Source organism: Alosa alosa, chromosome 16 (genome assembly GCF_017589495.1).
Source record: "Alosa alosa isolate M-15738 ecotype Scorff River chromosome 16, AALO_Geno_1.1, whole genome shotgun sequence".
In the NCBI taxonomy this organism is placed as follows: Eukaryota; Metazoa; Chordata; class Actinopteri; order Clupeiformes; family Clupeidae; genus Alosa; species Alosa alosa.
In genome coordinates this window covers 6,355,580-6,379,341 of record NC_063204.1, presented here as the reverse complement: position 1 = coordinate 6,379,341, position 23,762 = coordinate 6,355,580, and the positions used below count along the sequence as shown (strand labels likewise).

Below are 23,762 nucleotides of genomic sequence, written 5' to 3'. Positions count from 1 at the left end.
AAATGTGCGAAAGTAAAAAGAGAACTAAACACTAAACTACTTGTTTCCTTCCTCACAACATTTTTGCGCTTGTTTAGGCGGAATACAATTGGGACCAGCACGCCCAAAAATGTTAGTTTATCCTCTTTTTTGCTTGTTGAATTGAGCAACTGTCTGCCACTTTAAACATGTTTTAGGCCTACTACACAAAATGTTCAGTGGTGAATGTGTTTTGTGTGCCAAGGTATATCAAAGGTCTCCCATTGCTTCCAAGGAAAAAGGATATGGAAGGTGCTTTTAAAATTGGCCAACACGGACAGACTTTTTTCATCCTCCAGCCTCCAGTTTCTGTGCAAAGTTTCTGTGTTCGAAATCCTGTCAATTAGATGAGGCAAATATACATTACTCCACCCAGTGCACACTCAGCAGGAGGTTAGGTTAAATTAATTACCATCACACTGAGAACCAACAGCCATATTTGGCAGAAACATCTCTCTTCTTTTTCCATATGTGTTCTTGGCAATTACAGGAATCCGAGGCTTGCAAATGCAATTTCTTATCAACATCCAAGACACACAGTGAGTCTATGTATCATTCTTGTATGAAAGGGGGTTTAAAATGTTAATTGGCCACAAAACCGGTTGCCATAGAAGCTGACGTCACATGTTGAAGTTTGACAATGAAAGGGGGCATGTGTCCCTTTGAAGGTAGGCTGGCGAATTGTGTTCAGTGACAAAAGCTGGAATCGCAAGAAAGCCAAAGACACCCTTCATCATTTCAAAGAGTGTGAGAAAAAAAAAGAGCATAAAGAGATAGCCTCGGCCGGCCTCACCATCTGCTAAGCAAAACACGTCTCAGTAGTGATCTCCGTTGATTATGAGGGTGAAGCTAAGATAGGCCTAATACTGTATGTGTGACACAACCATGATTATGATTTGATTTCATATGGGGAAAGTCCCTGACCTTGTTATCAACTGTCTTTGAGAAAAGAAACCAAGCCTGCCTCTATACTTACTGGCACGGCATGAAATAGTTCATCTATATGTAAGCACTGTATCCAAACAAATAGTAAAATAATGTCTACACTGAATATGCATGAGACTGTGCCAGCATTACATCAGTAGTATTACTTTAGGCCTACATGGTAAATAGAGACACCTGGATCACAATTAATTTAAGCAATGTTCATTAGCAAGTGCTTTATAAAAGTCAGTGACATTTGGCAGGGGGAAAAAAAATCTGCTTTATTAAATTGCACCCTTAAAGGAAATGTCATAAATATTTACTGCAATAAAACATTATTTTGTCACGTGGAATCAATGGAAAGACAATTATAGCCTCCACACATTGATCTGACTCATGCTCCAAGTTACTCTGTTAACAGCAGACATAAAAGCAAAAATGAACACAGGAGTGCTATCAAACAGAAAATGAAACTCTTAAGAACAATTGGACCCTTTTCACTATTTTGCCATGTATTATTCAAAATCAGCAGTTTCTCCCTCTCGTAATTCACACAGGCATTATCAATTTGGCAGACTTCACAGCATTCCAACGTATTTCAAGCTACTCCTTTTCACTCGTGTCTATCTATAGATTTCAAAAAAGGTGTCAGAAACAGCCCAGTGGGACTAGTAAATTCAGAATCAGCCCCCTTGTTGTCAAGACAATATGATGCTAATTTTGACATTGGCGGGTATCCCGCTGGGATGAGGCCCCTGACGCGCACTAGCGTGCTTCTCTCTGGTTTACATATATCAACCTACAACCAAAGACAAACAGGAAACAGCCAAGGTTAATTTGCCAAGGTTAATTTGAGCGTACTGAACCATCCTAGACAGGGCTGGTCAGGTTTTGATAATAAGATTGTTGATAAGTGTCCCATGGCCATTGAATATACACTTTCAAATCACATCCCGTTATTAATATATATTTGTCCCCTTTCTAAGAGGCATAACAAGATCTTCAGTGGTGACAGATGCTAAATATTTCCAGCTCTGTTGCTATGCCATTGGTCTCCATCGCCGTGTATGGCACAATGGGCACGTTCTCAAGAGGACAGAGTGGTTCCTCACAGTCGCCGGAGAATAAAGCCACACTAATGTTAATCGACACACATGCACAGCTCCCAGTAATAAACTCATTAGAAAGCGCCAATTAGACCCCAGGTTTTGTTGTGGATACCGTCGCCTGGGAGAGCATGTAACAAGGCAAGAATATGCCTGGGCTTTGTGGAAAAAAAGGACAGAAATATACCTCCATCTGAAGCCTTTTGATTCGGATGACAAACACTGGAACCTCCTGTTTCAAAAGGTCTGCTGTGACTTTTTCGTATTGTCTCTGCCTCGGATTGTTTTAGACACTATGAAGGTCTCCAAGGCCCATCTGTCTATTTGACTTGACAATGGCTGCAACAAATAACTTATTTTGTTGTACCATGCATGCATCCTTAACAAGAAAAATAATTAAGGTGTACACAAATATTATATACAAGCATACTGTAAGTGTGGAAAGAGGAACATAAAGAGAAGTGTAAAGTATGCCAGTAGCCTACTAATAAAGATACAGCATGATACTAATGTTTATTTGAATGTAATGTTAAGAAATGTTGAGAAAAAGGGTGGATAACTAACTAACCAGTTTATCATGTTTCATGTTTTTCTTTAGCTGATTCACCTTTTCCTCAAAGGCTGTTCTGCAATGTACCCTTCAGGAAGATTGGATCGGTGATGGTGACCCCCCCCCCCCCCCCTCAGGGGTTAATGTCAATTCCATTGCCAACCCCCCTGTCCCTGAGAGGAAAGAAAGAGAGTTCTAGCTGTATGTCATTGTGCCGGTAATCTTCTCATTAAACGAATCCCTCTGGAACAAAAAAAAAATCATGTTCATGATGACCAATTAGCTGTCGCTTTAGAGACGCCTGTGCGGTCAACCTTTCGGCTCGGCGCGCATCTAAATTTCACCATCAAGGTAACGCGGACGCGCATTAAGGCCAGACATTTGCCGGCGTGGTGACTTGAAAATGAAGGGAATACATTTCACAGATGAGTGAGGATTCAAGTGTGGCAAGGCCAAAGACGTATCGCACACACAGTGTCAAAAGACCCACACTCGCAGTGGCAGTGAATAGTTTGCGCATAACAGAAAGGATTTATGGCACCCTGTGTTTTGCTCTCAAATGGTGTTTGGCTTACAATCTCTGGTAGAACATTTTGCAATGTCCTCAATGCTGATCGGTTATGTAATGTCAGAAAGCCAAACATTTCTGTGCTTTTTATTGCGGGTTGTGGAGAGGTGCTGTAGCAATTAGAACGTGCTCACTCAGCGAACATCAGCTGCAGCATCTAGTCTAGTGTCATTTAGCTTCACCATTTAAAAAATAGTTTATACTTGAAACCTACCCAAATCATTCTTATTAGTTGGTGAGGAGGATACCTGCAGTTCTTCCAGTCTATGTCTTCTCCATGCCCTGCATAGGTAAGGAATTCACTAAGTGAAAGAAAAACATGGATTGCTTTTAGTGAGTAATCACCTTGGGACATTTTCAAGGGATTTCTAGTAGCTAAGTTCATCAAACCCAAACCCAGGCAATAGAGTGCACTCAAAATAGTTCAAGGATTGGTTGAGGGTGAACAACTTAAATGATTCCATGTTAATATACTGTGTGTTTATACTGACATTAAGGGCTGAAAAGTAGTTATAATTATAATCTTTGCCTATCTGACATCCAAATTATCAAATGACACCAGATTTTTTAGTATACACTATTTGGACACTTCACCTTAAAAGAATCTCATTCCTGTTGCAAAGAACCGGTGCAGCCTTGCAAGCAATGGTTCTTTAAATGCCTTCTTACCTTCCTACCCCCCCCCCCCACCCCGACTCTCTCCTTGCCCCAACCACCACGTCCATATCACAGCAACCATACGACAGGAGGAGTGCTGTAGGGCAGCGGAGAGGAAGAGCAGAGCAGTCCTATCTGGCCAAGGAGCCGGCGTGTTGTGTGCAACAGACAGCACAGCCCGGACGCCAGATGAAATGATCCATGTCAGAGAAGCGTCGTGACATATGACAAGAGGCTTCGGGAGAACTTGAGGAATGAACGTTAGCCCCGATATTGACATTGTGCGGGTGGGGGAGGGAAAAAAAGGAGACTGCCATAGGCAAAATATCCACAGAGAAACAGTGCAATAACCCTATAACGTTGGATGACACGGCTCAGCTAAGGGAAAGAAATTGTGATGAAAATAAATAAACTCTTGGGATGGGAGGGGGGGTTAATAGTTTTCTTATGGCATAACTAGGTTATCCTCCACAACAGCAATACACCTCATATCCCTCCATACCCTCACCCACCACTCTACACACACGCAACAACAAACTATTTAAATTATTTAAATACGTGTAGGAGGGGGATCATTTGCATATAGATAAAAAGTCAGTTTAATTTTGTAAATTACCCTTTTACACAGCCATCTCGAGGATTTCTCTTTCATCTTCAAATTAACGTCTCAGTGACATTTTTTTTTTACCTTCCCTTCTGAACATGTGACAGGGAAGAGGAAGAGAGATAGGTGTTTTTGTGTGTGTGTGTGTGTGTGTGTGAGAGAGACAGGAAGGTATTGTTGAAGACAGGACAAAAAAACATAGGAGGGAATGAGAGTGGGGGTACGTGGGGGTGGGGGTGGTGGTGGTGGTGGAGGGGGAGATGGTTTCCTATTCATGCTGCACCTCCCTGTAATTAAGAGATTATTTACACATGCACACTCCTGTCATTCCCTCCCCTGCAGCTCATTACCTCCCTGACCTCTCCTCTCGGCTCCTCCGCCACCTCTCTGACCACTGTCAGCAGGGAGAGAGGGAGCGAGAGAGGAGGAGAAAAGAAAAAAAAGAGAGGTAGGAGGGGAGAGGGAGGGAGAGCAAGAGATGGGGGGAGAGGATATGGAGAGACAGAGAGAAAGAGTGGGAGAAGAAAGAGAGAGAGATTGAGGGAGAGAGAGAGAGAGAGAGAGAGAGAGGGCGGTAACGGAGCACTCGGGCCATATCAGGCCGTCCAAGGCTCTGAGATTTTTCCCGGTGATCAGCATGCATATTCCACCGACACGACGACCCTCGTTCCGGATGGCGTGGAGGTGAAAACAGCTAGAGGCCCATGTTGTGACGAGAATGAAACACTCTCTGCAATTATTCTACAGACACCTAAGAGAGAAAGAAGAGCAGGAAGTGGGAGGGGGGGGGTTAAGGGGGTAGGATGAGGAGAGAGAGAGGGAGACAGAGAGATTCTGTCTGGTCCACGGATGAGGACAAAGGGGAAACAGGTCTGGCTGATTAAATGGGGATCTAATTGTGGGATTTATAGGGATTTGATTGCGAGATTCACCGCCTCCCCTCCTTCCCATCCCTTCGCAAAGGGCTGCTCCCATTAAATCAGGCAGCGGCAGGTCCATTTCATGGCCTTTTGTCTGAACTCACTTTTTTTTCCCCCTTATCTGCCTGTGGTGAAGGAAAAACTCGGATCAAAAGTCAATCTTTTAACGTGATAACCTATCAAAAGAGGAGGAGTGGGGGTGGCTGTAAGAAAAAATGTGAGATCTTATTTCTTTTTCCCACCATGCGGCCAAAAGAAAAGGGAAACTTCAGATGAACTCCATTCACGGCTCTTCCCAGGCTGTGTAATCCATACCTAACGCGCTGTAGTTCCTGAGCGCTGGGCTAAGAGCCTCTCTCCAGCATCCCTGATAGAGGAGGCCCAGAGGCCAACATGCTAACACACACTCCTGCTTCACATGTTACACCTCACATATAATCACTACAGTCATCTGTGTGTCACAAACTGGCACGCTCCTTTGTTCCTGTGCTTGTTTATTGTGAGTGGACCCTGTTGCATCAAACTAGAAACGTCACCTTTTTGATTGACCTTGTGCTGTGCTGTACAGAAGGATGAGATGTGTGCAAGGGCAGGGACACATGAATAAGCTATGTGCTTGTATGCGTATGTATGACTGGAACATGAAGCCTCTATTGAAGGTCCTGCACATCACATTATATGCAGCAGGGCAAGGCATATCAGTGGAGGCTTGTTGTAACATTGCATTCGTACCTTTTTCCTTCTTTTCTCTCTCGTGTGTGAGGCAGAGGGAATCGTGCTCAAGCACTTGTCTCAGCGCAGAGCTTTTTCCACAAAGAATCCCTCTATCTCCTGCACAATCCTGGAGCTTCACCGCAAGCTGTAGCACACTGGGGCAACATGACTCATGCAAGCAATGCATAGCGATCTCAGAAATAGATATGCACATACATACAAAACATGGTGCAATACACCAGTACCAAACACAGACACACACACACACACCTCTACTAACTGTAACATGAGTGCCATGATGACACCATGACAAAAACGACATGATGGTGCAGTGGGAAAAATAAAAATTGAACAATAGTACACACGCTTCACATGAAACGCATAAACATGCAGGCTGCATGGCTGCCTTCCCAAACAGAGGGTCTGGAGTGAGAGAAAGGTGCACCATCCAGATCAATAGTGTCATTATCAACGGGGGTGAGCTGAATTAGATGTCACGGCACCTGGGGGCAGGCAGGGAGAGTGTTGGGGTGGGAGTAGCCGCTAAAATGGCACGCATCAAGATTATGAAACTACAGTGATGGATTGAGACACCGTGGCTCCTTTAAGAGAGAATTGCCCATGTGCAGTATGGATTAGCCTGTTACGGTCCCCCGCCACGCACTGACGACCAAGTAGCGACTTGGCAAATGGAACACCATATCAAACAGTGGGGTGAGCAGTGAGATCTCTATAAAAGGGAATGAGAAGCACCACTGGATGGCTGAGTGGTGCTGGTGTGGGTTAGAGGGAGAACATCAGGGGACCAGACTTTTCATCCCAGACAGGTTTGCCAGAGTTATTTCTTTATTCACAATAATTTGTGTTATTATGTACGCCTGTGTGGAACCGACAGGCGTCACACTATTAAGCAGAGAGGTGACGGTGCAGACGTTGCCCAACTTTTGGGAGTCTTTGATGGAGAATGGATATAAATGTTTGTGGCCCCATGATCCATTGGCTAGACTATATATTGATTTGCTCTGAGTGCACAACTTGATATATCGCATCATTTTTTTTTTCGCTCTCCAATTTTGTTTCTTTCACCTTTTTGGAGGGTGGGGGGAAGGCAGAGTGGGGGCTGAGGAGTTGTTAATAAAAGGGTAAATTGAGAAACAGGAGTGTCTCGATTTAAGTGCACAAAATAAAAGCGGCAAAAGCAGCGAATGGGGTCAGTCTGGGTTGTGATGGATCATGGCGTCCGGCGCAAAAGTTCTGGAAGCGGGCTGGAGAATTGTCTTCATCAGACAAGGCAAGACAGGACGTCCATCACAGCAGCACCGGGCAACAAGCACACTCAATAACTTCAGTGACTGGCCAAGTACAGGACTGCAGCAGAAATGCCTACACTCTCTAGGTGCTGCCATTTGTTCGGAGAATAAACCACATTTAAGACCACGGATACGAAAAACAACGGCGCACAAAAAAAGAAAAATGTGACAAAGGAGTAAGTCACTCAATGATTGAGAGTCTAGCTGACACAAACAAAATGTATTACCCGAAACAGTCGCATTTCAGGCTCTTTAAGAGCTCCGTTCCATTTTTGCCAGCTGGTTTGAGGCAAGGCAGCCAAGTTAATGAGCTCACTTTCAACAAACCTCTGGGCTTGTCATGTTGTTTAAACAAAATTTTGCAAATTGTTGATGATCTTCAATGGCACTGACAACAGGGAGAGTAGCTTGGGGTTTGCTGGACAGCAAACAGGCCTTGCACAAGCAGCCTACCAGCCCTCAGCATGACAAGAAATGGGGTCACTTCGGTTATTGCAGAGATGAAAGAGCTTTTTGTACTTGGTCTGAGCTCTGAGTGTTTATTTCAAAACTCGACCGAATAAGCGGCCCTTCTTGCCAATTCAATCATCAGTAGGTTATAAGAAAATGTTAGTAATGCCCCTTACTGTAAAGAAAACTTTTACATCTCTTTTACATTTTTTTCTTCCAATACATTTTTTATTTAACTTCACTCAATGTAATTTTATGTTATACTGTTGCCAAACATTTTCAGGGAGGACTTTTGGTGATATAGGCCCATTTTTGAAGTTGCGCAAAAACAGCGTCAAAAGGATGCAATAATAGGGTTATCTAACAGTTGAAATGACCTTGAAGGTACAAGAAGCACCACTACCTCTCAGAAAAAAAGTGTGATTGTGAATTGTTGGGACCAAATTGTAAAAAGTGAAAATAAATAAATAAATAAATCTGTAGCTTTAGAAATATACCAGATCGAAAATGTACCGTAACTGGAATGTTTCTATGAGGAGTGTTCAAATGGCCCAATAGCTCAAGGTTAGGAGAGAAGCCTATCCTTCCACCATTTGTGGACAGGTTTATCTCAGTTAAGGAGATACGCCTCTGGAGATAGTGGCAGAAGATGGATCTGCAGCAGAGAAAGAAGACATGAAGATTAAGGAGATCAATTAGCTAGGAACAGCTTACAGGAAACACAAAAGCTAAATAATGAAATAGAGAAATAAAACAACTTCAAGAGATTGTTCAGCAGCATGTGAAGCTACAGGGTGGGAAATACTTTATTTTTTTTTAAAGCTTTAGGTTCAAATTTCATTTTAAAAGGACATTTACTGGACAGATTGGTCCGGATGTTTTTCCCACCCTGAGAGGAAACATGACATCAGAAGCACATTGAGGTGAGACTGAAGAGAAGGAGAGGAGGCAGAGAGACAGAGAGGTGGACACAGAGCCGCTGAAGTTTTTATTGAGCATGCTACAGAAGTAAAAGGCAGAGTACACAAGAGAGAGAGAGAGAGAGAGAGAGAGAGAGGAGGGACAAAGGGAGGGGACAGACAGCGAAAGAAGTCCCTCCAAAAAAAGCACACCAACCACGAGTCAAGCACAAACCTTTCCCGCTTTGTTAGAAAATTCTGTTTTTAATTGTGCCATTGTCAAACTATACCGGATCTTACATTACTAAAGCAGTAAAAATTCAACTAATATAGAAAACATGGCTTTTCCGTCTTGTTTTTCCTTTTAGCAAACAGACACAATATGCTTTAATTCCTAGATAGGTACAGTGTGATCTTGGGGAGAAAAAAGGCAGGATGCTCCATCACAAACAAGTCCTTGGTTAACCTTAAAACAATCCATGGAATAATTTTTCATATTCACTTGCATTTTTCTTCCATAAATACAAAAAAAAAAAAAAAAAACCTTTCAGTTGGGTAAAAATTCTGTTTGCTGTGGAAATTAAGACTAAAGGCACATAGGTTTTGGTCCCTCCCATGAATCCCTCAGCAGTAAACAGCCACACACACACACACACACACACACACACACCACACAGGGGAAAGAGAAAAAAAAAAAAAAAATAAGGGCTCTCTTTAGGTTAGCTTCTAATCTCATGCACAAGCCTAGTGCTCATAAATCTTTAACTAGCTAAAGCAGTCAACGCATGCAGAGTGAAACAAAACTTGGGGGGAACCCTTTAGCACAGCGTAAAAAAGCAATATAAACGCCACATGAAGATCAGAATATATCTACAGGAGCATCCTCAATCACAATAACATTTACACTGTATTCTTCGCCACAGGGCTGTTGGATCAGCATTTAAAAAAAGGCGCTAAAATAAATCCTGCTGATTTGAGGATAAAAAAAAAAAAAAAAAAAGCTTTGGTTGTTGAGATTATTTTTGAAAGAGGGCTTAACAAAGTGTGGCCTGTACTCAAAGATAATTCATGAGCTAATGTCAATTTCATTATGATCAGACATTCCCAAACAACCAAGAATAGTTATACCAGATACTAACCAAAAATGTCAAAAAAAGTGGAAGAAAACCAACAGCTTAACACAAGCAACAGTGCATGACAAAACATACAATCACATTTCCCCCTGCGTCAAACATCCTTTTCTAGCATCAAAACGAATGTGCCCCCCAAAACAGACTGTAGTTCGTGTAGATGTGTGGATGTAGAAGAGCTGAAACTTATTTTTTGTCAAGTAAGGCACATTGTTTGTCAATCGGTAAATAAAACTAGGAGCCAACATTCCTTCATCCTTCCTTCACATGAAGAAATGAGAAAAGGTAAAATGACCAAATAGTACAAACTGGAAAACGGGGATCAATGAGGAAGTAAAATGTTCTCCATCCACGATTTTCAAGGAATGACTGATAATTATTTATGACAAACTAAAGGTTACTCTGGTCCCAAAAAAGGGTCAAAAAAAAAAAAAAAAAAAAAGAAATTCAACAGAAAACAATAGAAAAAGGGGAAATAGTGTTGATCGTCTTCTTCAGTGGTGGTGGTGGTGGGGGCCCCTCTCAGATGGTCGATTTAGAGAAGGAAACTCTCAGATGGTGGTTGTTACCCATGTTGTAGTTGTGGAGGTCGATGAGGCCCTGAATTGCCTCTTCCACTGAGGCCATCTGCAGGAGTGCCATTTTATGATCCCTTAGGAAAACGAGAGAAAGAAAGAAAGAAAGAAAGAAAGAAAGAAAGAAAGGAGAGAGAGAGAGAAAGAAAGAAAGAAAGAAAGAAAGAAAGAAAGAGAGAGAGAGAGAGAGAGAGGTCAGTCACCAACCCCAAATGCTAAGGAGTTTTGCCCTTAGCCCCTTGCTGACATGTAGATCAGCGTCAATAATGTTGAAATGGCAAAGTGTGACAAACAGCGATCAATCATGCACTCCAGACACTTACTGGAAAAACTTGAAGGCTTTCACCGTGCCGCCAGAGTTGGAGAACAGAACTCGAAGGTCATCCTCTGTGATGTCTTCACTGCAAATGGTGAAGGTAATGACTCAGTATTGTGACATTTGACATAAGTGACAGAAAAAAGATGGATCCCCACCGCAATCCACAGTTGCACTGTTGGTTTACTCACGGGATATTGGATAGATGCAAGGTGCCTGAAGGAGGGAAGATGTTCTGGAAGTTCTTGGAGCCAGGCTTCTTAAAGCGGTGCAGGGGCGAGTTTGTGAAGTCCTTAGTGAGCCCTTGATCATCCAGACCCTCTCGGGGCAGCTGGACCGTCTGGTGCTTGGACAGGGTCACCCGGATGATCTTGCTGTACATCTTCTGACCATTCAAATGGCTCATAGCTGAAGACATTTTACAACAGTTCACAACACGCCATTACAAGGGAAGTGAAAAAGTGAGATGTAAAGCCAGAACTTTATTTCTTTGGAGGAGTTAGACAAAACTGTACTAAAACAAGATTTCAGATTCATTAGAGATAAATTAAAAAGAATCAAAAGAGGTTTCTGAAGTTACTACAATTTGCATCCATGTTGTCCCACTTGTCAGCAATTAGAAGTGCTATTCACCAAAGTTTCTTACTTCTTAAGTGTCAGTGCGAGCTTCTTATTTTAATCCTCACAGCTCAAATTGTAAGTGTAAGTGTACACTGTAATAAAGGGAGCCTTAATATTATTATTTACACTGTGCAAATAACACAGACCAAAATTATCTTTTTTTAATGTCTCTGCCACTGGAAACTATTTCAAGAAACTACTGTACAAACAGAAAAAATAAATACAGCCTCTTTGACAGACTTGAAGACAGAAAGCTATTCTTCTACCTAATTGCTAGGATACAACCTCTACTGTCAGAGACAAATGGTGAATTCATAACAAGGTAAGCGTCTCTGGACAAAGTGAATGAGTCAAGGCTCTAAACTATAAGCATATTTTTTTAAAATCTATTTGAACTATGCTGGTTAGTATGCCGGTTACACATTTAGTCATGTAAGTCAAGGAAGTGATCAGAACAGACTTCTAGTGGAGTTAGGCAAGATGATAATGAACATCCATTACTATAAATACCATTTATAGTTTGCTGTTCTACAAACTTCTGTGCTCCTTAATTTACTCCTAAATCTTATTTCATTTGTCGGCCCAAATGTCCGTGTGGCTGATCGTCTCAGCACAGAAGGCAGTGGGGAACTGGGGGCTGTTTCTGTGTGTGTGTGTGTGTGTGGGGGTGTGTTGGGTACCTTACCAAGCTGGGCCTGATTAGAGTCTGCCATCTGGATCAAGGCGCTGTCTTTTTTATTGTACAGGATTTTCACACGCTGCACATCACCATAGACGCCTGCATCACAGCAACAAGCAGCACAGGTAGAGCAGGATGAGGAGGAGGAGGAGAAGGAGGAGGAGGAGTGAGGAGGGAGGAAGAGTGGGGGACAGTTAGCCTTTCAGAAACCAGGACCATCAGGTCGACAGGGTGAAAGAGACAGAACATTAATCACAGGTGGGAAATCAAATACCCGATCTGAACAGAAGAGAACAGATCAGGACATAAACCCTCGGATGAAATTAGGAATAAGTAAATACCACTGGTCAGAAATAATGCTGCATGCAAACTCATTTCCTCGTGCATTAAATACCACTACAGGCTAAACAGAGAGAGAGAAATTCAAATGAAATAGTAGGTGGCAAAGTTCTACCAAACTATTAAAAAACAAGGAAAACAAATCAAAACACAAATGCATGGACTAAAATTAAATACATATGAAGCCTAATTTAAAGAAAATAAATAAAAAAGAAAAAAGGTAGAGTGCTAACGATAACATACCGAAGAGGGTAAAGAGACTTTGGGGCGTAACCATCTTTAGAAGGAGAGAAGAGCAAGCAGCGCAAGACAGGTAGGTAGAGAGAAGTCGAGGTAGAGAGCGGAGAGATGAACAGATCGTCCAGAACGGAGGGTGGTTTCCCGTAGAATGGTGAGGTGGTCATGGAGCATGGTTCAAGGCAGTTAATCGAGAGGGAGATGTGGGGTAGGGGCAGGTTGGGAAAGGGGTTGTTTGTTTGTTGTTCAGGCATAATGAACAGCATGGGAGTGGATCAGAGGGTAGGAGGAGGAGAGGGAGAAGGAGAAGGTTTGGGATGAAGTAGAGGGATTCCAAAGAGGGAATGGTGGGTAAGAGAGAGGGAAGAAAGGAGGGAGAAGGGAGGGGTAGGGAGGGATGGGGTGGGGTGGGGTGGGGTAGGGTAGGGTAGGGAGGGGTGGGGTGGGGTAGGGATGGGGTGGGGTGGGGTAGAGAGGGCAGGGGAGGGTTGGCAAATGCAGAGTAAAATAAATAAATACATGGGAAGAGGACAAAAAATAAAAACACAGGTCAGTACATAGGAAATGCAGGAGTTTGGTCAGAGAAATGGCTGGCTAATGCATCTCTAGAAATATATATATATAAAAAAAAAAACAAGCAAATTATTGTGCCAAATGTATTCACCCAGGGCAGCAAGTGGGTGGGGTACATTCATATCAAATCATAAATAACAGCAGTCTGAGAAGACAGACAGACAGACAGACAGACAGACACAACAATGAGGAATCAAACCAAGCATGCAGTACAGTTGGCAGACGGGGGGGTTAGCTCTGAAGATAGCAGGAGGATGAAATGCAGGCAAGCTGGAAGAAGGGGGAGAGTGGCAGGGTGCCCAACACGCCCCAGGGCCAGGGTGTGTCGACTTGAAAACCACCTGGTGGAGTTATGGTGTGGCTGGAGCATGGAGCACACCCCTGTCTGCCACAGCCACCTCACGAACACACACACACACACAGACAGACAGACAGAGGCCGCTCGGGGGTGGGGGGGCAGAGACTTGGGGTAGCTGAGCCGACAATTTCAAACTCAATTTCAGAGAGAGAGAGAGAGAGAGAGAGAGAGAGAGAGAGAGAGAGAGCGAGAGAGAGAGAGAGAGCGAGAGAGCGAGAGAGCGAGAGAGAGAGAGAGAGAGAGAGAGAGAGAGAGAGAGAGAGAGCTCTGAAAGAAGTTCCACAGTAAGTGAATTTTCAATTCACCAGGGCGACAATCTAAAAGCTGGAGAGTCAGAGAGAGCGAGGGAGAGAAATCAAGAAAGAGCATTTAGAGGGCAATGACCAAGATTTGTGAAAATAAGAGAGTTGAGAGAGTGGTCAAAAGCCTTTAACTATTCTCTGAGAGAAAACCTTGAGGAGAAAATGGATTTCAGACGAACGGAGGTTACACAAGACAGAAAAGACGTGGCAATCGCGAGCACACTGCGACCAAAATACAAAAATGTCTGAGAGAACATGGTGTGAGGATGATGATTATTATAGTTAACGATACCATTACCATTATGAACATGTGCTTAACCTCTTGATGGGCTGAGTTTATGGAGCACAATGTGTGTCTAATGAGCGAATGTAAAGCAAAGCTCGGAAAGAAACCGGCATTTACATTTCAAATCTGGCTAGGGATGGTGCATGGGGCGCACAGACAGGCTTATGGCTTAGGTGTCGCACTAAGTCTGCTGCAGTGCACAGTGCACCTGAGGGCCCAGGGCTGCCTCTTCACAAAAACACCAGTGGTGCCCTCAGTCCAGAGCTTCCAGACAAAGCAACAACAAAACAACAGATGCTGCTAATAAATGTGCAGCAACAAGACAGGAATGGGAGACAGTAAGCACAAGCTGTGGTGATGGAGAAAGAGAGAAAGGAGAGAGGTGTTGGGAACATTGGTGTGTGTATGTGTGTGTGTTTGGTGGTATACTGACCTCTTCGTTGAGGTTACTGACCAGGAGGACTCCACTGGTGCCCGTGTGGCCGAGTGCCACCCTTCCAGCTGCTGCCGCGGCGGCCGCTGCAGCATTCAACGGGCTCAGGGCACCTGCGAACACCAGGTACGTTCAGGTGGGGGCGCTACACTCACTGCCTGAGGTGGGACTAGGCGAGACACAGTGGCATTATGTTCTACGGTCTAATCTACTAGAAAGAGAAAAATCCTTGTCTTGGTTGTTGGGCTGCCAACTAGTCACATCAAGCAGCGGAAGCTTGCCTTCTGATTTCTAGTTTTGTAATGATTGGCATCCTAGGCCCAATGCCTTAACTGATGATTTGGGTATTTTGACGTAGGATTCAGACAAAGACATGCACTCACAATAGACCAACAGGAAGGTTTTAAGCCATTTTTAATGGTAAGCCATCCATCTCAAGTTCTGCACTCTGGAGCTGAACACTAAAAGACTGTTGCGGGCCTAATCCCACTTAGGCCTCACAGAATGAGCCACTGGGACAGACATGGAATGGTAAAGGTGAGGAGAGAGAGAAAATAAAAAGTGTGATCTACCTGGAATCTTACCGAGCAGCGAGGAGGAGTCCTTGCTAAAGGCTGCTGCTACGGAAGGGTCAACGCTGGGCTGGCCGTCTCCAGACGGGAGCTCCGGGCGGGTGTAGTCCCGACTCTTGTCGTTGTTGTACTTCACATTCAGGTTGACCAGCTTGGAGAAGTCAATACGGAGTGTACAGCAAGCGTTGTAGATGTTTTGTCCATCTAGGGCCTGTAAGCAGGGTGGTAGGGGTGGTGGAGGAGCAAGACAAGACAAGACAAGACAGGATAAGACAAGACAGGATAAGCCTCAGTCTCACACAGTACAACCACAGTTCACAATGCGTGATTGAGACAGACAACATGGGAGTGAGATGGTCACAAAGTGAGACAGAATACAAATAGAGAAAAACAAGCAGAGGAGAGAGAGAGAGAAAAAAAAAAAACAAAAAAAAACAAGAGAACAGAGCAGGGTGAAAGCGATTAAGTCAAGACACACATGCACAGAATAAGGGCTGAGAGAGAACGAGACCAAGAGAGAGAGAGAGCGAGAAAGCAAGAGGTTTGTTAAGCCCAGAGGAATTTCACAGTGGCTGAGCAGGCTGCGCTCGTCACGAGCGCCTGATGCAGCTGTGATCTCTCACCCACCAGTTTGGCCTGCTGCGCATTCACGGGCTCACTGTACTGCAGCAGAGCCTGGAACTGATTGTTCTTGGTGAACGTGATTATCTTCATGACCGTTCCAAACTTCGAGAAGATCTGCAGATAAAGCAAAGGGGAACAATGGTGCATTTGAGAAACGGTTACATATTATTCGTACGTCCAGATTTTAATCAGGCAACAAGAAACCTACCAGTGTTGAACTTCAACGTTGTTCATCTTAACAATAAATACCTTCTTAACAAATGAATTTGTATTTGCATCCTACATTAAAAACATTTTAAAAATGTCCCTTTCTAATGTTATTTCAACACTGCGCAGCTGAGGATTTAGTGGGGCAATAGTGACGACCATGACAAAGCGTGGAGGAACACGCAGCTAAGTAGAGGTGCTGGCCAGGAGATTATCAATTTAAAAACAGGGTAGCCACACACTCTGGTCTCTTGATATATTTATTAATGACCAATGTTTCGGTCCTTGACAAAGGCTGCGCACCGAAACACTGGTACTTTTATGCTTTTATTTGTTATTACTCTTTGATTTTGTTTATGTAAAGCACATTGAATGACCTCTGTGTATGAAATGCGCTATACAAATAAACTTGACTTGGTCATTAATAAATATATATCGAGAGACTAGAGTGTGCAGCTACTCTGTTTTTAAAGCAATAGTGATGATCAACATGCCTGGACAGCCCATCCACTCATGTCCATAGCAGAGGCACCACAGAGCTACTCTAAACATCATTTAGGCCAACATCACTGCAGGTGCCCCCACCCCCTGCCCACTGCCGAGTGGTCATGCGTGACCCACCTGCTGCAGCACGTCCAGGGTGACGGGGTAGAACATGTTGTCGATGATGATGCGCAGTACGGGGCTTGGAGCGGGCGTGAGAGCGCTTTCGCTGGCAGATGAGCCCGACGTGGGCATGCCGCCCCCCTGCACAGCTGACACGGCCTGTAGAACCGCCTGTGCCCGCTGGATCAGAGACAATATACACAGAGAATGAGGAACCACACACACATTTCACATGTAGAGGAAATGCATATCTAGACCTATTAAGCAAGCAAAAAGTAAACACAGACCATAAAATGATACTAAACATTACAAAAAATAGTCTTGGCTCAGATTACATATTAATTCACCCAACTGAATCAATATATTACACATACATCACACATAACAATTTGTTTTACAGACTGCTTTAACAGGCTGACAGTGCATCTATGTTCCTACTACTGACAATTAGCAGTGCTAATTAAAGCTCACGTGGATAGTATTGCATACCTGATTGCCTGCACTGTCTGTCTTCAGCTCTTTGTGAGTCGAGTACTGGATGATGACAGGCGCGTTGCGCACGTGTGGGGTGACGGCCATGTAGTAGTTTAACATGGTGATGGCTGCTTCCTCGGTCCCCATCTCTAAGAAGGCCTGAAAGGTGAGAGGGGAGGGGACAAAATTAGTTGAGACTGTCAATTAAAAAAGTGGGTCCACTGCAATTACAATGTGAGCTATAACCAGGAGACGCCGGTAGAAATAATGACCCTTAGAGAAAAGAACTAGTCTTTATCTGGTAATCAGATGTAAGGTCACCTGCCCCAATCAATAGTGCTAATGGTGTAATTAACCATCTCAGGTGAAAGGAAGCCAGGGCAGAGTTTGAATCAGAGTTAAGGCAGAGATGAATAACCCTGGCTCAGACTCGGGTCAAAGAAATGCATGATTCCATTTACAAACAAATCTATTAGAGAGACATACGGTAAACCAGTTGGTCTCTATATTTTTTTTATAGCAGTAAAACCAGTTGGTCTCTATATTTTTTTATAGCAGTAAAGCCCGGCAATCTTCTCTGCAGCGTGTGAAATATGTTTTTATTTTTAACCTACTTTAGCACATTACCATTGTAAACCTGTTGTGTAGGCAGATATGGATTTCCCAGCAGGAGCAATAGCCTTCTAGGTATCCAAACTCCTAGTTAGGATAATGAGCAGTCATATGTAGACTACTGAATACTCAAACTACTTTGTGCTAAATGCTAAAGAACTCATGCTGAATAGTCTGATCAATATCACACTTTCCCACTCCAGCTCAAAAGTGACAATTACAAATACTTGCAATAAGTAAACGGCTGATGTTTTGGCTGATACAATGAAAGATAATCGTAACTTCACACTACTCAGTAGGCCATAAGGACTGTTTAGACTAAGCGCCTTTTTCTCAGCAACCGGCGTCCGTTTTACATTATAACCCTATGGAGTAGATCATGTTTTCAAAAAAGTCAGCTTCTTTCTCAGCAACCGGCGTCCGTTTTACATTATAACCCTATGGAGTAGACCATGTTTTCAAAAAAGTCGTCAGCTTCTTTTAAAACGCGACTGCAACAGTCTTTTTCGATGTCGATGGCAGCTCAGAAGTTGAGAAATGTTCAACTTCTAGCGGAAAAACGCCATAAGTCATGCTGTCTTTTTTACAGATGACCAATCACAAGCAGATTACCGAGACCTGTGGTTTCCTATGACAACCAAGTAAAAAAATGGAGAAGGTGACAGAACACCGGTCGAGAGACTCGTTTTAGTGTCTGAGCATAGGGAACTGTTTGACATGACTTCACAACTTTACCATGACATACCAAAAGCAATAGCCAACATGAATTTTCTCTTCGCGACATTTTGCACCCACACGTAACGTTAGTCACTTTGTCTATCGCAAAAAGATGCTTCGGGCTGCTTTTTGTAACAATACGATGGCAGCTTTTTTTTTTCAAACTGAAAAAGCGGTCTGCACAACTTCTTGTGTCAGAAAAAGACGCTTAGTCTGAACGTACCCTTAGTCTGGCATTCTTGCCAGCATTGAGCTGTAAAAGAAAGCACAGACTGTTGAAAAGTACCTATGGGGTGGTCTATGGTCTCATAATGCTGGTCCCCCGACCCTGAAGCAGATGCTCACCTGGTTTTTGCCCTTCAGCGTAAGGATGTTGGTGACCTTGCCAAAGGGCAGCCCCAGGGCAATGACCTCGGTCTCGGTGGCCTCGTTGGGGAGCTTCCTGATGTGGAGCACGCGGGATGGGGGCGCGTCCTCCACCTTAAACTTCTTACTGTCGCTTCCGTTTGACGTGCCGTCTGTAAACAGGCATAGGCGACAAATTAATTGATAGAGCAATTCCCTCTTCAAGCAACAAACTAGTTATTATTGGGAGCAAAGAACAAGGCATGCCCAACATCAAGGGCAAACATAATTCAGAAGAGTAAAAGCATAAATTTCATTGCTACGATTGCTTTTATTATTTTAATAAAAATTGTGCGACTTCTTGTGCTTTCTTTTAATCTTTGATGTGTTTTTTTCTTTGATTGCACAGTGAGATCATTTGGTGAGGACGACCAGAGCATGAAGGCTTGCGCAGTCTACTCCATGCCTTGCCTCATCTGAGGAGGCAACACAAAGGAAAAAAGAAAAGCCCTCCTCAGAAGCAACACATTGAGATGCGCAGCACACATAATCAAAAATTCTGGGCACACGCTTGCATGTGTGGGTGCCCACCTACAAAAGGAGCACGAGGTTATTCACGGACCACGTACCTCCCCTGAAGAGGGGGATCTGCTAATACAACATTTTCACTTTGAAACACTCATTATCCTTTGATTTCTTTTAATGCTATCCGTGGCTGAGCAAATGACTTATGCAAATTTCATTCTCAGGGCTTGGGTAAGGAAAAAGAAGAAAAAAGAAGTGAGCAGGGGAAAAAAAGGGTAGAAAGGGTAGAGAACGGACATCAACTCACCACTTATACTGCTCATGCCAGAGTTAGGACTGTTGTAGAGACTACTAGACAAAAGCTCGTCTGATCCTCTCTGGAATAAACAACATGAAATTCATAAGCAATCAAGTAAGAGGAAATCTCTGATCTTTAATGTGGACATTGTCTATTCCAAACAGCTACTCTCAATAGACATTTCTCTGTAGCACCGCTTATGGCGTCACACGACATAAAAAAATACAGCCACCACAACCGCAAACTCTATGCCCCTCTTTTTAATCTTATTCAGCCCTAAATGCAAGGCTTGTGTCCTTTTTATCCCCTGAACCCAGAGCTCCGTTAAGGCCTGGTGAGCTGGAGCCCGTCGCCTCCGCCGATCGGGCGCTCCCGGGGCAGCTAAAAGTGACGGATGGGACAGTGGGGAGAAACGTGAGGCTGTTACGACCCCGAGCCCCCTAATAGGACATCTCTGCTTTTTGTCTGTGAGTGAGATCCAGCGGATTGTTCTTTATCGCCCGCACTTTTATGGAGGCTATAAATAAGGTGTTGAGCCAACCGTGCGGCCGAAGACCGGGAAATAAATTGGATATAATAAAGTTGTCGCTGACAAAATCCCTAAAACCAACATCTCAGTGAGACGGCATTCTTTAAAGGCTAACTGCTATTAAGGGGAAGGACCCAGTGTTCGCATGAGTTCCCAACAACAGCAACACTCTAAAGCTAGTGATTAAAAAGGAGAGCAATGCTATTAAACACACAGCATGCTGAATTCTTCCCCAGGAATGGCTAGGCTAACTTGGTTTTGTAGGGGGAACGAAAGGTGTTTCTTGCCCATAAACAATGTTAGTGGAAGAAATATCAGGGACCATTTGTGAAAGGAAACAGGCTTTTTCCTAAACTGGCCAAGACATTAACCAGTCCCATTCAATTACTGCCAGACTAATATTATCAAAACTGTACATGAAAACTTGTATCCATGAAAAATGAAATTAGTATCCCTGGGACAAGACCAACTTCCTGCAAAACACCATATTTCTTCTGTGATTCAATAAATCACAACGGATTGGCTATTGAATATAACCATTACTGTAGATCTAGCCATTGAATACAAATAAAAAGCCAATATCCATCACAACCTGAGCTACCCCTCATCTCTATGCATCCCACTTATCTACAGTACTGTACCTCCTTGACTTAACTTTAGCCTAAACCGCCATTCTATTTCTTATAGGTGGTACTTACACTATTGTCTGCTATTTGTACAGTGGCTTGACTGTTCTCTATTTCTTATGATTCGCTTTTGACAAAAGTGCCAGGTAAATTAATAAATGGAAATGTACCATTACCAAAACAATATTCTATTTTGTACGAAGGCAAGGCAAGGCTGTCTCAAAACAATTAAGGAAACTTTGTTCATGTTTACCTTGTCTAAGCCTACTTGGGTCTTTCAGTATGGGCCTGGTAGGCCTAGTTTTCAGTTCAGTTCAAGTTTATAGTCATATTAGTACAGAGTACCACAGCAATGAAATACAATGTGCCTTGGCACTCTCTCAGCACCAGTCCTTAATGAACTATTATAAATAACATTTAAAAACAGTACAGGCACAGTAAACATATAGTAAACATATAGTAACTAACTAAACATATAGTAACTAAGCTCAGACCTCAGCCCTCCTTCCTCTTGTACCATCACTCAGTAGCTTAATTACCTTGGGGTAAAAACTATCCCTGAAATGTGATGTGAACATTGGGATGCTCTGCAAACGCCTCCCTGATGGAAGGTGGGAGAGGAGATTGTGTGCAGGATGACTAAAATCCTGCATAATACCTAGTGCCTTCTTAGTGACATAAAACATTTCCAGTAAATGTTTTGGAGCAGTTCAAGTGGAACCCCGATGATTTTAGATGCATCTCAGGAAATAAAGCATCTTATGTGCCTTCTTCATAGCACAGCTGATTTGGAAGGACCATGAGAGGGAGTCTGAAACGTGGATGCCTAAGAACTTAAAGGGGCTGACAATTTAAACTGGAGAGTTGTTTATATAGACAGGTCTATGTGTGGGTTTGTTCCTTCTGAAACCTACAGTATGAGGACCTCCTTAGTTTTCCCCACATTGAGGACCACTGGTAACACATGATTAACAGGCAATATTACTGTTGTATTTTCTTGCTAATAGCAAAACCACCTAATACCATCTTGTTGAAGAAGCCATGAGCATATCAGTGTGAGAGAAAACATCTAACACCAAAATTAACCAAGGTCAATATCACTACTTACCTTCACCCCCACACCAACATCACTGACAATGCTGGGGAAAAAATGCAAATAATGGAAGCAAAGTCAAACTGGTAGCAAACTATGCAGGGATGTTAAGAACTACATCAGCATTACATTACAACATGCAATAACATCACTGTCAACTTGAAGCTCAAATTACACCTTTACATTCCGCATTCTTTACACATGATTATTTGCCGAAAATAGCATGCATTTCAGGACTAAAGCCACCACATTTCTGAACAGGGTGCAGCTTAGTGAGGTGGATGAAAGCTTGTTCAAAGTTGCTTTTGCGGGATGTAAAACAGCATCACACTGAATAAGGCATCCTCAGCCAGTCTCAGGGCCTACTGAAAGGAGTGTAGAGACTAACGTTAGACCTGCAGTTTCATCTTGAACACAACCATTGTCTATGAACTCCTAGCCTGAAATAACTTCAGGAGACATCATGCAATGAATCCTGTTTTTATCCAACCAGTAACAGTAATGTCACTGCCACTTCTCTAATACTCACTTGGCTAGCATAACCAGGGAAATTCAGTGAATTAATGATTTGGTTAGAGTAGCTAACATTAACATAAGGTTGCTGACATTGGCTTAATTAGACATTCGCTCAACGTACTTAGCAGTTCCTCATCGTTATGCTAATTTCTTTCTTAACACAAAATAAAATATATAATTCGCCCAAAATGTACAAACTAACTTTAAATGATGGTTAATGCAAAATTAACGGAAAACATGCTGATGTTAGCTCGCATGGCTGATATCTCGTTAGCAGCTAGTGCAAGTTGACACGAGTGCAAGTTTCTTGGTTACTATTAACGTTAGGTTTAACGTTTAACAATAGGTTTAACAAACTGGTTTCGTTTTGAGGGCTATTTAGCATGCTGTAGACATATAAATGTGTGGCTGACGTTTCTGCCTAATTTACTGCACATGGTATTTCAGTATTAACGTTAAATCACTCAGGGACACGCCTTTCTGGATAACTTAGCTAACGTTGATCAAACAATATGCAATTGTCTATGCCTACGTCGTTGCACACAGTCCTCAATGTTATATCCATAAGCGATAACTTACAAATAACGTTATGCAAAGTATGTTACACCCCAATGCGTTAATAAGCCAACTGACGACCTGATATGCATCGTTCATTGAATAGTCAAGTGCGCTGATAGGCATAAGGATAGCGCGTTGCTCCTACAAACTTTAGATATGTAGCTAAACTTCATTGAAATTTGAAATGGTTCGCCACATACGAGGCCAGTTCCCCGCCACAATGTTAGCGTAACTTATTCGCCATAGATACTCATCACAATTGTTGCTTCGCAGTAGATACAGGTAGCAAGCTAGCTTGAACTAAAATGCTATGCTGAGGCAATAACGTTCTATGGCAATACTGGCTGCGCTGCATTTCACCCCAGCTAACTATGCTAAGTTAGCCAACTATGTTAGCACACATCGTATAAGTTTCTGCTGTAATTAGAGTCCTAACATAACACAAATTGCAACATGCCGCTGGTGTGGAAATGCACATATTACTTACCCGTCCATTGCCGGAGAATCTATCTCTACGACGCAATAGTTGTAGAGGTTTTCCTTTGCCACTTGTACATACGATGACAAAATGGAGGCGGAAGCTACTGAAACTAGGAAAGTCGGAAGGAAGCGCTCGAGGCCAAGCATGCGCAGAAGTGCCAATAATAAGCCTGTAGATCTAGGCCCACAGAGAAACTATTATTCTTTGGTAACTTATGTATTTGATTGATGTAGTAGGCCTAAATAAAATAGTTATTTCGTGGTAGGAGACAGGAATCTTAGAGCCGCTAAGCCACTTTCAGTTGTGGTTCAGTGTTTTAGTGAGCAACCTTACGGTAGGCATATATTATTTTTATCAGAGCACAACCCAGCCTAAAGCCTTGTTTCCTGCCCATGGTTGCCCTTTTTTGG

At 43.0% G+C, this 23,762-nt stretch overlaps 1 protein-coding gene across 2 annotated transcripts; it reads right to left on the bottom strand.

Annotated features, from left to right (window-relative positions):
* Positions 1–10,353: 10,353 nt before the first annotated feature.
* On the bottom strand, positions 10,354–23,460 carry ptbp2a (polypyrimidine tract binding protein 2a). 2 transcript variants are annotated; one of them, XM_048266462.1, is made up of 14 exons: positions 23,359–23,460; positions 21,813–21,843; positions 19,559–19,628; positions 18,727–18,899; positions 17,068–17,211; positions 16,594–16,758; positions 15,769–15,879; positions 15,142–15,352; positions 14,570–14,682; positions 12,624–12,657; positions 12,048–12,140; positions 10,933–11,149; positions 10,749–10,826; positions 10,354–10,502 (listed from the first exon to the last, which is right to left on the bottom strand). In XM_048266462.1, the coding sequence occupies exons 1-14, from the start codon at positions 23,364–23,366 to the stop codon at positions 10,373–10,375; spliced, it is 1,578 nt and encodes a 525-aa protein (XP_048122419.1). In that variant the 5' UTR covers positions 23,367–23,460; the 3' UTR covers positions 10,354–10,372. The 2 variants fall into 2 exon arrangements, with proteins under 2 accessions (XP_048122419.1, XP_048122420.1); XM_048266463.1 differs by having other exon boundaries at positions 15,154–15,352; positions 23,359–23,456.
* Between the last annotated feature and the right edge of the window lie 302 nt (positions 23,461–23,762).